Source organism: Daucus carota, chromosome 2 (assembly GCF_001625215.2).
Source record: "Daucus carota subsp. sativus chromosome 2, DH1 v3.0, whole genome shotgun sequence".
Lineage (NCBI taxonomy): Eukaryota > Viridiplantae > Streptophyta > Magnoliopsida > Apiales > Apiaceae > Daucus > Daucus carota.
Genome location: NC_030382.2, coordinates 52592291 through 52608827, shown reverse-complemented (window position 1 = coordinate 52608827; position 16537 = coordinate 52592291). Strand labels below are relative to the sequence as shown.

Sequence of the window (16537 nt, the reverse complement as noted above, 5' to 3'; positions counted from 1 at the left end):
GATAATCAAAGATATTATATAGGATCAAACTAAAAATTATGATTTGTACTCCAATACTCCAATGTTTTTATATACTCCATAGAACTTAACTCACATATATCTTGATAATTAATATATTATATGATATCCTATTATCTATGAATTAATAGTCTAGAAAAAAAAAATCAAACTTTTACGTATCTTCACGGAAGAACTTAGCTAATTATAATTTAATTAGGCTTGAGCGCGGCGAGTTCAGAGCGGGGGTTGTAATTCCCGTCGCGTATAAATTGTGTTTGTCCCATCCCCCGAGTAATTATTTTTGGTTCCATTTCCATCTTATCGGAATATTTTGCCTATCCGCCCCCATTCCAGCCCGTCAAGCTATTATATATTAAACAACTTTACAAAAAAAGTGTTTAATATATAAATTATCTTTATATATATATATATATATATATATATATATATATATGATAAACATAAAATATAAATTTAATGCCATTTTTTGTAAAAAATGTTATTGATTTTAAAATATATATTTCAATTATGCTGTTAATATATTGAATTGAAATTATTATTGCATGTAATATAACGTACAAATCTTATATAATTACTACTGTAATTATAATTTTCATGAATAATATTAATTAAAATATAGATATATTATATTAAAATTTGGGCTTTTTTCATAAATACCTAAGTTTAAAAGAATTTTTACAAAAATACTATCACTTTTTTAAATAAATTACAAGAATACTATAGTTCAAAAATTATTTGCAAAAATACGGTGGTTGCATATGCAATCATATCTGCAACTGCTAACAACCACATATGCAACCACAAATGCAATTTTGAAAAAATCTTTTAAAAATCATATTCATTTACATAACAAGTTGCAAATGAAGACAAATGAGTGCCCCTGCGGGGCCAAAACTAATATCACGAAAGCAACCATCAAATCAACTAAAAGCAAATCAAAAATCACTACAAAATCCAATCCACCTAACTTCAACCATCATAAACTCCGACAATTCATCTTCATCGAAGCTCCGTCACACATCCTATTTCAACCCAGGCCATCAGACTCGCACTTCCGACCGAGACATCACCAACACCTCTGATTCAACACCCAAACCTGTTTCTCCAACCAACAAACACACTCAAAGCGTCGATCCAACATCTTACGCAGATCTATTTTCTAATTTATTCACAAGTCCAATCACACTCAAAATATCTTGCGACTATGTAGGTACATGTGTATAGAAGATAGAAGATGTAGATCGAAATGAGAAGGAGATGTTGTAATTTGAAAAGGAGAGGAAGGGAGAAAGAAGGGAGCACGAGAGGAGATAGAGAGAGGCCGGCGAGAAACCGTAAAATAACAACTTTTTGATATATTTTTATGACGAAAACGTATATCTCCAATTATTATAACAAAACCGTAGTAATGAAACTAGTTTGTTGAAAATAGGTACAGGTGATAAATTCCCTTAAAATTTCATATTTAATTAATTTAAATTTATTCGGAACGGGAAGTTTTCACGAAAAATCTACTTACTCGCACTATACAGGAGCTCGGAAAGTAATTAATTCTGTCAGTGTCCTATTTCTGAAGCGGGGAGGAAGACTGCTCCGGTTCGAAGCCGATAAAGCGGATCAAACCTTTTATTATGAAAAAGAGACCCAACATGAATTTTTTTTATTTTTTTTGTGCAGTGGGCTCTTTCAGTATTAGCCGATAGATATATCAGCCAGTTCGCCTATTTTATATGCCCTATATATATCTATACTATACTATAATAAGCCAACATAGGTATATTTTGTAGTCCCTTTTTTGTTTGTATTTTTTGGTTTGGTCGTTTTGTTTATCGTACGGAAGCTAATACTTCGATCTCTTAATAGTATTAGTTTTATAAACAAAAACAAATACTACAAATTTCATAAGATACACTCATCTTTTAAGCAGACCCTGTAGTTTCACTTCAGCGCCTCCACCTCATTCTCTCATATCACTTCCCCTCTCTCCGACGTAGTTTTGCTTCCCGATTAGGGCTTTTCTCCGCCGCGCTTCGCAATCTCCAATCACCGATTCCATGGGCTCCGAAGAAATCGAGTGGCCCGCGAATCGAGTTCGCGACACTTTTATCAAGTTTTTCGAAGATAAGCAGCATGTTAATTGGAAATCCAGCCCTGTTGTTCCTCACAATGATCCTACTCTGCTCTTCGCTAACGCAGGTCTGTCGTGCGTGATGTTTTTCAAGTGATTCTGGTTTTACTGTGGTAATTTATTGGTTTTTACTGTTTGATAGTGTTGCAATTTGTGTTGTTTCTGATCTTTGTAGTAAAGTTTTAAGGTTCATAGCCAGCTGTTTACTGTTTCAGCATGTTGAAAAGTATTCAGTGATGTTTTTATCGACAGTTGTGAATTGTTATTCGCCGTTTAAATTGAGGTTGAATTGATGGATTTTTACTATATAGGAATGGTGAGAGTTATATATATATTCGAAGTTTATTTATATATTTTAAATCTATAGTTTAGTATTTTATTGATGTCTATTTTTCTGTTATAGTATTTTGAAGATTATGCGGTGAAGTGTTTGGATTATTTTGACAGGTTTTTAGGTGATTAGAGTGTTGAATTGTTATTTGATGGTTTATATTGGGTGTTCTGTTGCAGGGATGAATCAATACAAGCCTATCTTTTTAGGAACTGCTGATCCCAACACTCAGCTGAGTAAGCTAACACGTGCTTGCAATACACAGAAGTGTATAAGAGCGGGTGGGAAACATAATGATTTGGATGATGTTCGTAAAGATACTTATCACCACACTTTCTTTGAGATGCTTGGTAATTGCTCTTTTGGGGACTATTTTAAAGCCGAGGCGATCTCGTGGGCATGGAAGCTTCTCACCAAGGCATGTTCTAATGTTTTTTGGTTAACAAATTGAGCTACAATATATAATATATGAGCAAAAATCGAGACATTAGTTTCTTAACGGTTACTGATATCAGGTGTACAAATTACCTGAAGATCGAATTTATGCTACCTATTTTGGTGGTGATGAAAAGTCTGGCCTTGACCCTGATACTGAAGCTAAGGCTTTGTGGCTCAAATATCTTCCAAAGAAACGCGTATTGCCATTTGGTTGTAAGGTAAGAGCTTCATATTAGGTTTTCTACCCTTTGTTTCTTTTTCGTGATTAAAGCATCTCGTGTCTTTGTATTGTTTACATGACAAAATAAATGGTTTGTCGGGTTTCTGAAGAATCATTAATAGTGTTGTGTCCAATTTAGGTATATCACTTTTGGAACTATAAGTGTTTAAATAGTCATTGAAACATGTGAAAGTGTTTCTAACCTGAAGTAGAGATCTGTGTTCTGATATTGATATGTTGATGAGGTTTTTAAAATCCTCACGGGCTTACTTTTTTGTCAATTCGGTTGGAGTTTAGTAGTGTACTATTTGTATGTGTTCTATGTAATCTTAGGGGTAAAGCAGTGGCACCAAAGCTGGGAGTTGTATTCGAATCAAACGCGGTTGTTGTGCAACTTGAACCAAAGCCGGTAGGCGCGATCACTGAAGTCGAACCAAACTGTGAAGTATTTTAATATCACATTTTTTCCTTTTATTTTCTGTTAACGAAAATCAGCCTTGACCATGAACACGAAATGTGCATCCACTAAATTGAGGTATCCAAACCCTAGATATTCGAATATAGGGGCAAAATTAGCTTCATCGTCAGTCTACAAAGGTAATAGTGCTTATTGCTCCTTCTGTTTCCCCGATTCTTTGTATCTCTTATTGTATCTATCCACGTATTTGTGAAATTGAAATTCATACAGATCTTATATGTATATGCTTGCGCGTTGTTAGAGATCTTATTATTAGGTATCTTATCACTATTTGATGCTTCTAATTCACAAATTCTAGTCACTTTACTTGGACGGCGGACGATTACAATTTATTTGGCTGTAAGACAGGTTTGTTTATCGATAATTTCGGTACATAATTTTACAGTATATTGATAAGCGGATTTGTCTTTTTTCTTTTTTATACGTTTTAATATGATAGTTTGGTTTTATAGAGTAGAAGAGGATGTTATATTTATAATAGTTTTTGATAAAGGGGACAAAGTGTATTAACTAATTTGTTTTTTGTTGCAGTGTTATGTCATCTGTTTCGAGTAGTTTAAATTCGTGTCTGCGTTAAACCAATGAAGGTAACTCTAATACCATTTTATTATTCACTGAATGCATGGTATCTTGAAATCGCCTTCTTTTAAAATACGGTGATAGATATCAGTCTAGAGTTGTTGCTTATCCTTGTTTCACTGACGATTGTGATGCTCTCAGTGCTGTTATTTACCACTCCTGTGTTTTTTAGCAATTAAACTACATCACACTGGCAACCTCTATATGTTTTTTGTTTAATTCTTATAGGCCTTAAAACTGCTCAAACACACAACCTCCGTCCAAGGTCCTGCATCTGAGGAATTTTCCATGAGAGTGCACTGAGGAGGAACTGATTGAACTTGGTAAACCATTTGGTAAAGTTGTCAACACCAAGTGTAATATTGGAGCCAACCGAAACCAAGCTTTTATTGAATTTGTAAGCGTGCATCAGTTTTCTCATTCTCTTCCGTTTGGCTTAGTCACCTATCCCATTTTAATTGTATTAATGCTTGATAATATTTGTTGTTAACTAATCTGTGTACATGTTTCTTTTTGTTTTGGTTTAATAGGCTGAAGCGGCTCAGGTCCGAGGGAAAACTTTCTACCTACAGTATTCCAATAGGCAAGAAATAGTGAACTACAAAACTACTGCAGATGTTGTTAGAAATGTGCTGGAGATGTTGCAGATCGCCGAGAGCTTAGTAGCTGAACGCAAAATACAAACAAAGAGGCGAATAAAAAACTGAAAGAGGTAAGCTTAACTACCTAAATCATATTCACATTGCAGTAGGATTTTGTTAGACCTAAAATGTGCTGGAGATGTCATTTGCCCTATTTTTTGAATTCTCTGCATTACTCTCTTGCTACATATCTGCTACCTATATTCCCTCTTTCTTATTTTCAAATTCAGTAAATTTCTCCAGCAGATCACAGATCAATAACCGCGCAGGAATGGCTTCACTGGATCATCTATGGTGTGGTGGTTGTTTTGGTTTTCCCTTCCAGGTATTTGATATTGTTAAGTGTGTATGTTTCCATGGTTAACTCATGTAGTAATGATAATCTTAAGAACATCAATTACAGCACTGGAGCAAAATCATTTCACAATGAAAGAAAATCCAACAGGTACGTGATTCTCACAAAACATCTGCATTTCAGCCTCTCAGGTTTTGTATTTTAATGTCATGCTAACTTTATTTATTCATCTTGCTTTGGTCTCGAAATTCATGGAATGTGAAATTCATCGAATGTTGTATCCAGATGTATACACTTCTTTACGTTTTTTCTAGACTATCTGCGTCATGTTATGAGACCTGTTACTCCTATGCGATTTGTGTATGTGTTGTCCTTAAAACATGTTTTGTATCCCGTGTGTGTGCTGTGTATTTCTATTCAGCATTATTTATTTAAACATTTAGTTGTGTTCTTCGCATTTAGGTAAAGGCCGTCGAGGTCCTGGTCCTTTTGATAAAGTATACATACATGTTAATGTTAATGTTAAGGTTCTCCTAAAATGGATGAACTTTCATTTGAAGAAAGCCGGATATGAGAAGGAGGTTACCAATTTTTCTTCGGATTTAAAGGTGTGGGATAAATTTGTCAAAATCCAGTCACAGTGGAAGTGTGGAACTTATTCAATTTAAACATGGATTATCTTCATCCTGACTACCTCATACTCCGACTTTCATATTTTCATTGTAGTAAAGATATAACATTTTCTATCTATCTGACAAGATGAATTTCTTAAAGTAAACTTTGTTATCGCTAGAATGGCTTTGTCGGTGTTTTAAAAGTTTTTCCTGTGCTCTAACATGGGAGGTTTCATCATTTGCAGGACGGAGCGGCCTATGCTCACTTGCTAACTGCTCTTGCTCCAGAACTTGGAAGTAAAACTGTCTTGGCGACAGATGATCCTACTGAAAGAGCAAATTTAATCGTGGAGCAAGCTGAGAACATGGACTGCAAAAGGTATGTCACTGCAAAAGTTATTTTGCATGTTGCAGAAATTTTTCAACATAGGTCAGATTATTTTGATAATTAGTCATGGAGTTTGATACTATCAGCATACCTCATTTTATATAGGTTTAACAATCTTAAAGAAGGTTGCAAATTTTACCAACAAACAAATCCGGTCATGTGCATTTGAACCTCTGTTGTGTTGTTACCGTCTGTTTTATTCTCTGCAGGAATGGCCTACATGTGATCATGAAGGAAATAATTGATTAATACAAAAAAGCAAGAGTCATAAATTTACCGGCATAACAGTAACAAATTAATTGATGCTGACAAAATATCTACACTCTTTGTATTTCCACTATAGGTTGCCCAGTCAAGACTATATTGATGCAGTTTAATTGCAGTGAAGCACTAGCCGAGAGATGGGAGACAATCGACTAAGTTACAGATAATAATGTTTGTGGCATTGTTTCTCTATCATCATGATGGTAATATCATGCCTAATAGAACTTAATCTAAACACATTTTACACACAAAAGAAATTGTATTTTGACAACAGAACTCTTTTAAAGTAAACATACTGCTATAATTGTGTTTCACTACATTGTTTACTTGAGTTGAAAATGAGTTTCAATTGTAAATGCTTCTATTTTACTTATGCTTTATGCAGTCAAAGACATACCAATCTCATTCCTTTGTAGTTCACACATGTAGGAACCATTAAGTATGCATGACCTTCCCTGTTACCTTTGCATATGCAGGAGTTTGTGCAATATCCTGTGTGATCAACCTCATCCTGATGTACTTCGGGGATGCAATATTAGCGAGCACAAATACATGTGCCTATTCATATTGGCCAACCAATTTCTATATGCAGTCAATTTGTGTGGATAAGTTCATTCCAAAGCTGGGTGTCTTTAAGTCAAGGGTGCAGTGCCCTCTGGAGGAGGTGAATGAACTCATGAAAGTTGATCAAGTGCTCGAGTTTATGGCTTTTGTTGGGCCTGGTATCTCAAAAATTGCTCAGGCTGATGTTTAGTGGTAGTCCTGCATGCTATTATATATATGTATGGTTAAGGGGTAGTATTTGAGGTCTCAGTTTCTCTTTCTCAGTAGTTTGTATGGTATTTTGTTTGCTTGGTCTTCCCAATTGGTTGGGGTTCTTTTCGTTGTGACCTTTGCAAGATTATATGAGATTTACGGAATTACGGTACTTTATTTTTTTAGATAGTTCTCAATCTTCTTAATTGTATCACTTGAAATATTGATAAATTAACTTGATATTCATTTTTATATTAGAGAAAAGTTCAAGCATAATTAAATTTTAGAATTTTTATATTAAATAGTGCAATGAAAATGTATATTAGAATTGAATATAAAATAAAATAATATAACTCAAAAGTAATATATATCTCAATATATATTTTCAAATCAAGCAATTTATAACTTTAAAATATCAATGAAATTCATGTTTTTTTTTTATTTTTTGAATTAAGTTTTTAGTTTTCTCATTTTAAATCGAAAACCACATTTTATTTTCTTTTCTTTTGACCAACTGAATTTTTTCTTTTTCAACACATTCCTGCAAAAAATTGTAATGTTCCTCTTGTAGAGACTGTCATTTTGTGAGTTTGTACTTTCTCTTCTTGGTCAATGCCCCCGGTTTCCTGTTTCTGATGTCGAAACAAATATATTGAATAACAAATTATACATTCATAAGGTATATTCTTACAATGTCAATATGATTTATATCTTAATTTTGGAATTTTGTTTTAACAGAGAAGAACTAACTTGAACCGGGAAAGGAAGCGGATAAGTTTGAAAATCTTTTAAGGCTCAAACAGACCAACATATTCGTTGCACCGTTATGTATCTGATATTGACCATAATGTGAGTACGAATTAGTAAATATATTTACATTTGAATGGTTTGTAAATGTTATTTCAACTTGAGAAAATGCAGTAATAAACTCTTAATTTCAGGTGACCGAAGCGGGTTGGTGCTTTATTTAGTAGCTATGGACAAGTAAGTATATCAGGCTTTGATTAATTGTGATCAATCATTAAGAGTTATTGTCTAATGCAAAATTCATTTCTCAACACAACTACACTTATTCATTTCTCGACACAACCACACTTTAGAGTTTAACCCATGCTGAAAAATAAAAATATTAAATGTACATACTATTATTTTATAATATATAAAAATATTGTACAAGACAGACTTTCAAAAGAGAATATAACCAATCGATTAATAAAATTTAATATCATTTTATTTAATTATAATAAAACACTAATAAAATAAAACACTAATATTTCAAAAAAGAAAATAATAAAAAAACATAATAAAATGATATTAAGCTTGAAAATTAATAAAATTAAAATTATATGGTCACCCGTGCTTTGCACGGGTTATAGGCTAGTATATATAAAAACAGGAACGGCTCCGTGTGTTTTGAGTCGAGTATTGAAATTTTGATCCAGGGTCAGTACCAATATGTTTCAAGGGTATCTTGATACAGCCATGTAGGGCTGCCTCCGGTCTAACCGAAGTTGCTGCTCTTCTTGAAAATTTAATAATTACTGTAATCGATAATTAATCACAATTACCATTAATTATTTGCTTTTCGAACCGAGGTCTACATTGAGATTAGCATTGCAGTCCTCTAATCACATAGACACATACTGTCCACCCACTGGCACTGGCACTGGCACCGGCACATGCAAATTAATTGAGGTGATACCAAATGCACAACTAGACAACTAGTAGGAAATTGTCGTTTAAACCCTTACCTGTAATGGAGTTAAATAATGTATCCAATGCTTCTAGTTTTCCGTGCATAGCTGACCCACAATTTTGACTCATGGGTTTTTATTTATTTTTAATTAGCTATTGGTAAAGCATTTTTGTTGTTTAAATATGTTGACTATTGAGAAGAAAATTTGTGCACTTTTAAATTAAAATCATATGATATAAAATACACCAAATAATAATACATAAATAAATTTATTTTGAAATTTGATAAAATTATTTAATTACATATATGATTATTTAATATTCAACATATTTATAAAGCTTGCTTATTCTATTAAATTTATTTATAAGTTTTCTATAAATAGCTCCTCCCAGAACTTTTATTTCGCGGATGAAACCGAAAATAGACTAGACAGAGAGTCGCGAGAAAATGGAAAAATTTAAAAATGTGACACTAATTTGAAAAAGATATCCATTAGGTCTTCACGTAACATATAGGGGTCGTTTGGTTCATGGGTACCAGGAATCAGGTATGAGGTTTGTCCATTCCAAACACATACCTGTTTGGTTGGAAAAAATAAAATCTGAAACCCATACCTTAAACCCCCAAGGTATGGGTTTTTGATACCCAAGTGGGGAGGTGGGTATGAGATGGGGGTATCAGATTCATTCATTTTTTATTTTTTTTGTCTCTGTTTTAGTAATGAAATATTAATATTTGATACAAAATTAAATCAATGATGCAAAAATATATAACTATAATAATTTTATAAATATTTTTAATTAATATAAATTAATAACTTATTTTTTACAAAAATTGTATATATTGATTCCAGCACTCAACCAAACACATGATATCAGATATGATACCTCAAACTCATACCAACTTAACCCGATTCCTCATTCCAACCTCATACCACTCTTCGAACCAAACGACCCCATAAAGATTTTGGCATAACGTGTTAAATTAGTTCTGCACGTGCAACCACAAGCAATAAACATAGTATTAAATTCTGGTTGAGATTATTTAATCTAGATGCGAACTTTATAATTAGAAATCATGATGGGCTAGAGTACTTCAAAATAAATTCATTAAAAAAAATAGAGAAATTTAAGTATTAATTTTCATAAAACTGTATGCAAGTTCATATATATTTATAAATTATTTTTGCTGCAGATATAGTTTTAGAAATATAAGCGAAGACTAAATAATAAGATTTAAATTTAGTCTTGGAAATACAAATTAAAAAATATATTATAAATATAATTAAATACATATTTTGAAAAAATTATTATCCTAAATGTAAGTTTTATTTAATTTTATTATTATAATGAGTAATATATTAAAATTTATATTTAGATTACATTGTTAGCATGTGTATATAATACATTGCATAGTGATTATTGAGCAAGAGTCCATTCGAGTTTCTAAATAAATAAAGAAATTTTTGTTGATAAATAATATTCTTTCTGTTACTTTTTAGTTGTCACATTTGGTTTTGTGCCGGTTAAATTGACAAAAGCTTATCACCGAAAATAACTCTTAATCTATTTTAAAATATAATTTTCAATTTTTTAAAATAATAAAAGAGTGATTTATAAGACCAATAAAATAGACGGATGGAGTACTCTGGTATAAGTCTATCAGCTTATCCCATCAGAGCGGTAAACAAACAGTACATTGTGTGTGTCGTATGTGTTTTCTGCTCTACGTTCTATCATGGAATTTGGAGTTGCTGCATCAAAAATTTTCATGTCACTAGTTGTTGGGGTGTTAGGACTGTTCTGGCACTTGTATATTATATTGGTTGCCAAGCCAAGTATGATTCGCCGGATGCTCAAGAAACAAGGAATTGACGGACCTAAGCCCATGTTTCTTCTGGGAAATATACTGGAATTGAAAAAAATGAAGGATGCAGTTGTTAAGCACTCCGACAGTACTGATCCACCAGTGTCACACAACTGTGGAGCTCTGCTTCTTCCTTTCTTTGATAAATGGAAGCAACAATATGGTATGTTTAAGTTATTTAATGTTCTTGTATATTCAATTTTTCCTGCTTTAATATTTTGTGCATCGATAATTCCTTCACAAATGCCTTCCTCTGTGCTCTGTCTACAGGTGATATGTTCAGGATTGCGCTTGGAAATACCCAAATCTTACTAGTGAATCGGTATGATGTATTGAAAGAAATCACTACGTGCACATCACTAGACTTTGGAAAACCCTCCTACCTAGCTAAAGATCGAGGCGCTATACTTGGCAATGGTATTATAACTTCCAATGGTCAGTACTGGGCTCACCAGCGCAAAATTATTGCTCCTCAACTCTACATGGATAAAGTCAAGGCACGTACCTTAAATTGTTGTGTTTTAAGAAATGTGGATTTCCTAGCTTATGAAATTTGATGATTACACTGTATATCCTTTTGCAGGATATGTGTAGCTTAGTCAATGATTGTGTGAAGACTCTGTTCGAGTCGTGGAACGATATAATTATGTCAAATGGTGGGATTGTCAGTGACATTGAAATTGATCCGCACATGAGGAGTTTCTCTGGTGATGTGATATCAAGAGCGTGTTTTGGTAGTAACTTCCTGCAAGGGGAAGAAATATTTTCCAAGCTTAGAGAGCTTGTAGAATTGTCTTCCAACAAAGCTTTTTCCTTTGGAATACCTGGCATGAGGTAAAATTATACTTTTTGTATTTCTGAAACAAATGAAGCTTTGTACAGGCACTGCCTGAAAATTATTTGAACCCCTGACAATTTGCTGCAATAACTCTTACATATGAGTCCGATAATCACAAGCTTATGTGAATTACAGGCATATTCCGACTAAGAACAATAGGAAACTCTGGGCGCTAGAAAAAGGAATCTATGAATTAATATCAGGGGTAGTAAATCAGAGGGCTGAAGCTGAAGTTGGATACACGAAAGATTTGTTACAGATGCTTCTTGAAGAAGGCCAAAATAGTGAGCTGCCAAAAGATGAAATTGAGCAATTCATTGTCACTAACTGCAAAAACATCTATTTGGCTGGCTATGAAACCACTGCGGTTTCAGCCACATGGACTCTTATGCTACTAGCTACAAATCAAGAATGGCAAGATCGTGTTCGTGCTGAGGCTATTAAAGTTTGTCAGGGCCAGCCTCCAGATATTGTTGCTGTCAATAGAATGAAAGTGGTATGCCTTTCTTTTATTTACAGAGTTTAGGACTTCTGGTTTTGATTTTTTCAAAGAGCTGCAATTAAAATATTTGTTAACTTGCAGCTAACGATGGTGATAAACGAATCATTGCGTTTGTATCCTCCGGTGGTTGTAATGTCAAGAGAAGCCTTGAAAGACATGAAATTCAAAGACATTGATGTTCCCAAGGGCGTAAACGTTTGGGCGGTGGTAACCTCACTGCACACTGATCCTGAAAACTGGGGAGAAGATTCGTACAAATTTAATCCCAGCAGATTTGCGAATGGAGTGACAGGGGCATGCAAGTTGCCACATCTGTACATGCCGTTTGGAGTTGGACCTCGGATTTGTCTAGGACAGAACTTGGCGTTGGTTGAGCTCAAGATTTTGATTTCACAGATTCTGTCGAACTATTCACTTTCTCTTTCTCCCAAATATGTTCATGCACCATCTTTGAGTTTGGTCATAAAGCCCGGGAAAGGAATGAATCTTCTGGTGAGGAAGTTGTAAGAGGCTAAAACATCAACAACGTTTGGGTCGATCATTGCTGAGCAAAAAAGGAGTGAACTAAGAAATTATGCATTATTGTTTTCTTCTTATTACATTCATTTTGGGTAGTTAATTAGATCTATGATTTATAGTTATTTTGTTTTTCACTATTAATAAATCGATTTCTTTACTTATTAAACCAATTTTTTAATCCATTTATCTGAAAATCATAGCATGATTCTTTGTAGCGTACTTCTTGGAACTTGAAACTGCCGAACTTAGTTTGTCCCTGTTCTTCGTCCAGCTAAACTCAACAACCTAATAACCCCGTGATAAAAACTTATATAGTTTATTTTTTCCCATCCTCGAAAAATAATATTAAAACTCCCTTTTTTTGTCATCTTTGAACAATAATAGAGGTGTATTTGATTCAGATTTTGATAAATTTTAATAAATTAATAATCATTCATCATCTACGAATGTCAATAAAAAATATATATGATTTCGATTTTTTTCAAAGAACGGAGAGTTATTGTGCTATTTTAGCTTTTAATTTTTTGAAAGGGTTGTTATTGTGCTGTTTGTTCCGCCTTCCACAGCACACACAAAAATTGCCTTTTAATCGCTGTTGTGCTGTTTTTTTCTTGTTACTTGCAGTTCAAAATGGTGGATAGACGAATCATTGCATTGTTCGAATCATTGCATTGTTCCTTGAAAGACATCAAATTAAAACACATTCATGTTCCCAAGGGTGTAAATGTCTGACGGTGGTAACATCACGGCACACTGATCCTCGAAACTGGGAGAACAGTCTTACAAATTCAACCAAAACAACTTGCAAATATGGAGCGATGTAAGAGGCTGTAAGAATTTTCAGACCATGTAACAATGTTTGGGCCAATTGTAACAGAAGTTCTCAGACAAAAACGTACTTTGTTTTTTAATACATGATGTTTCATTTTTTGGCACACACTTTTAAGTGTTTTAACTGGGTAGTTAAATGTATTATTTTTGAATTTTTTTTTTCAGAATAAAAATATATAATCAAAACTTTAATTCATAAAAAAAAATCAATTAAAAATAATAATTTTTACTGGCCGGTCAACCTACGTACGTGCACAAGTCAAAAGTGACATATAAAAAAAACAGAGGAAGTATTACCAAAAAATCCATGTATTTTATAGAATCTGAGAAATATGATATTCATAAAATTGTATGCAAGTTCATATTTATTTTAAAAAAAATTTATGGTGCATATATAGTTCTAGAAATATAAATGAAGACTAAATAATAATGATTTAAATTTAGTCTTAAAAAATATATTAAAAATATAAGTAAATACATATTTTGAAACAAATTATTATCCTAAAATGGACAACTTTGAAACAAGAAAATATCTAGCATCTCCCTCAATCGACCATGCCCCGGTTTGGTACAGTGGTAAGCACTTGATTACCACAAAAATTTTATATAATTTTATTGTATAATGACTAATATATTAGAATTTATAATTACATTTAGCATGGGTTCTTTCGAGTTTCTAAATAAATAAATTTACTCCTGTCAAAAAGGAGAAAAATTATGTTTGATAATACGTATAACTTTCCTCTGTATCTTTGTCATTTCATAATTTCAAATGAAATAAATATATCAACTCTATCAGTCTCTGGGCGAAAAATTGAAAGAACCCCAACAGAACCGTTACGATGCCTCTCGCCGTCGACGTCGCCGTCCCCCTCGCCCGTCGTCTCCTTCTTCGTCATCATTATCGTCATCGTTAAAAGAGTTTAGAGAGCAAGTTTATTACACAGTTTTTCCCCCGGGACGTCCTTACCGTGATTTTGTTGGGCCTCCTCCTTCACCTCCTCATTCGAATTCCTCTTTTATCGTGCCCCCCAATAGACCCTCTAGGCCTCAACCTTGTGTCATACACCCACATTCACTCTTTCCCGGGGTTTACGTTGCAGCGGATCATGATCATGACGAGTCTTGTAACAAGGTCCTTTACACCAGAAATCTGGTACCCAATGTTTAATCTCGAGACCAAGACGATGTCGTTTTATCTGTTGAGAATGAGGACGGGCGAACAGCGGAGTATAGAGAATGGGATCCATTTAAGTCCAGATTGGCTTCTGCTATTCTTTCTGGTGGATTAAACCCGGTTCACGTGTCCTCGTACTTTACTCACGAGTCACGAGATGATCAACAATTTGGAATCACAATATCACACATCTCTGATATTGTTGGCCCTCAAGGCAGGGTGTATGTAGTAGAGACGGAGAATGCTTATTAATATGGTGGATGTAATGTTCGGTGCTCCTGATCGTCCACGAGAGGTCCACATGGCATATTTGAACGCTCAATATTTTCTTAAAACCGGCGGACACTATATGCTTTATGTCCAGGCTCATGATTCTATGGTATCAACGAACCGTGGTGATGGTTTGTTTGGTTCCGAGAGCAAAAATGAACAGGTTCAGTACCAGCGAATGGAGCGAGTCACCCTGGAACCATTTGATAGAGAGCATGTTTATGTTATTGGTGTTTATCGCACAATGGAGATTGCTGATATTGATGAAAGTTGTCTAGTAAGCAGCAAGTTTTGGACATCACAAGATTCAAATAGCGGTGCTGGGAGGCGTCTTAGTCTTTATGAAAAGCAGAAGAACCTGCCCGTGTTTATGTTGTTTGAATCGTCATTTGGATATGTTCTCTTCCGAGCTCATGACGTGTATAAAGTTTGAGAGAAATTATGTAGCCACTGAGGAGTATATCAGAAGTTTTGATAAATCTTATGAATTTGTTGCGAGTCATACTTTTGAGTCTAGTGATGACGCTCTCATGTACCTCACTGCTGACTACAACGACACACTGCCTGAGAAATTGATGGACTTCCGGGTGCAACATCTTCCACCACCAATGGAGGGCGATGAACATTGTTATTCACTTGCACTTTTTAACCCACTTATGGAGGATAAACTAGTCATGGATGCCAAAATTGCTTGCTCAGCAAGTCCGTTTCACATTGACATTATTCGTGGTGTGCGGATGAATATTGACAAATTCTTCAAGAACATGAGTCCTGGGGACTTGGAAAAGGCCCAACTGGATCTTGCACGAATTTGCAGCAGGCAGAAGCTTAATTCACCAGACAAAAGAAAGTTGCTAAAGAAGAGAGGTGCTTCTCGGGCTAGAGCTCCAACCAGGGAAAACCCAAAGAGAAAGGCCCGGGCAGATGCTAAAACTGAGAAAAGATAAACACATGCATTTGATGATGGATTGCATCAAGAGTTGACAAGCTGCATCTATCAACAAGTTTTTCCTATGATCGCTTGCAGAAATTTCTTAATTTCCAATAGTGAAGTTAGAGCTCAGTGGGTTATATATGTCATTTCTTGTATTATCGTACTAAGCTCATTAGAGAATATTTTATACCATGCAGATATACCTTCTTTCTTCTACTTTGGATTGAACATAGTGAAGTTCTGTTCAATGTTGTTATCTATGTGTAACTAATTTTTCGTTGGCTATAAAAAAAAAGTTCTATCAGTCTCCTGTGCTACTTGCATATATTTCTTGTATTATAAAGTATGTGAATGACTGCTTACTATCACATCAGAGCGGTAAACAAAAGGTTCATTGTGTGTGTCGTAGGTGTTTTTTGCTCTACGTTCAATCATGGAATTTGGAGTTGATGCATCAAAAAATTTCATGTCACTGGTTGTTGTCGGGGTGTTAGGACTGTTCTGGCACCTATACATTATGTTGTAATGTCAAGAGAATCCTTGAGAGACATCAAATTAAGACACATTCATGTTCCCAAGGGTGTAAATGTCTGACGGTGGTAACATCACTGCACACTGATCCTCAAAACTGGGGAGAACAGTCTTACAAATTTAACCAAAAAACTTGCAAAAATGGAGCGATATGTTCATGTACGGATGTACCATCTTTGAGTTAAGTCATAAAGCCCGGGAAAAGAATCAAACTTCTAGC

At 34.2% G+C, this 16537-nt stretch overlaps 2 protein-coding genes across 9 annotated transcripts; both read left to right on the top strand.

Annotated features, from left to right (window-relative positions):
* Positions 1 to 1876: 1876 nt before the first annotated feature.
* Positions 1877 to 7338, top strand: LOC108210175 (alanine--tRNA ligase-like). Of its 8 annotated transcripts, XM_064088110.1 has the most exons (13): positions 1877 to 2217; positions 2660 to 2898; positions 2996 to 3136; positions 3472 to 3735; positions 3915 to 3964; positions 4148 to 4203; positions 4424 to 4592; positions 4726 to 4907; positions 5083 to 5161; positions 5240 to 5281; positions 5991 to 6124; positions 6477 to 6600; positions 6874 to 7338. In XM_064088110.1, the coding sequence occupies exons 1-4, from the start codon at positions 2076 to 2078 to the stop codon at positions 3475 to 3477; spliced, it is 528 nt and encodes a 175-aa protein (XP_063944180.1). In that variant the 5' UTR covers positions 1877 to 2075; the 3' UTR covers positions 3478 to 3735; positions 3915 to 3964; positions 4148 to 4203; positions 4424 to 4592; positions 4726 to 4907; positions 5083 to 5161; positions 5240 to 5281; positions 5991 to 6124; positions 6477 to 6600; positions 6874 to 7338. The 8 variants fall into 8 exon arrangements, with proteins under 8 accessions (XP_063944180.1, XP_063944181.1, XP_063944179.1 ...); XM_064088111.1 differs by lacking the exon at positions 3915 to 3964; XM_064088109.1 differs by having other exon boundaries at positions 3915 to 4203.
* Positions 7339 to 10493: 3155 nt separating this feature from the next.
* Positions 10494 to 12740, top strand: LOC108206787 (cytochrome P450 714C2). Its single transcript, XM_017377193.2, has 5 exons — positions 10494 to 10878; positions 10986 to 11212; positions 11299 to 11549; positions 11689 to 12049; positions 12137 to 12740. Exons 1-5 carry the CDS (start codon positions 10587 to 10589, stop codon positions 12560 to 12562), a joined length of 1557 nt encoding a protein of 518 aa, XP_017232682.1. The 5' UTR covers positions 10494 to 10586; the 3' UTR covers positions 12563 to 12740.
* The last annotated feature ends 3797 nt before the right edge of the window (positions 12741 to 16537 follow it).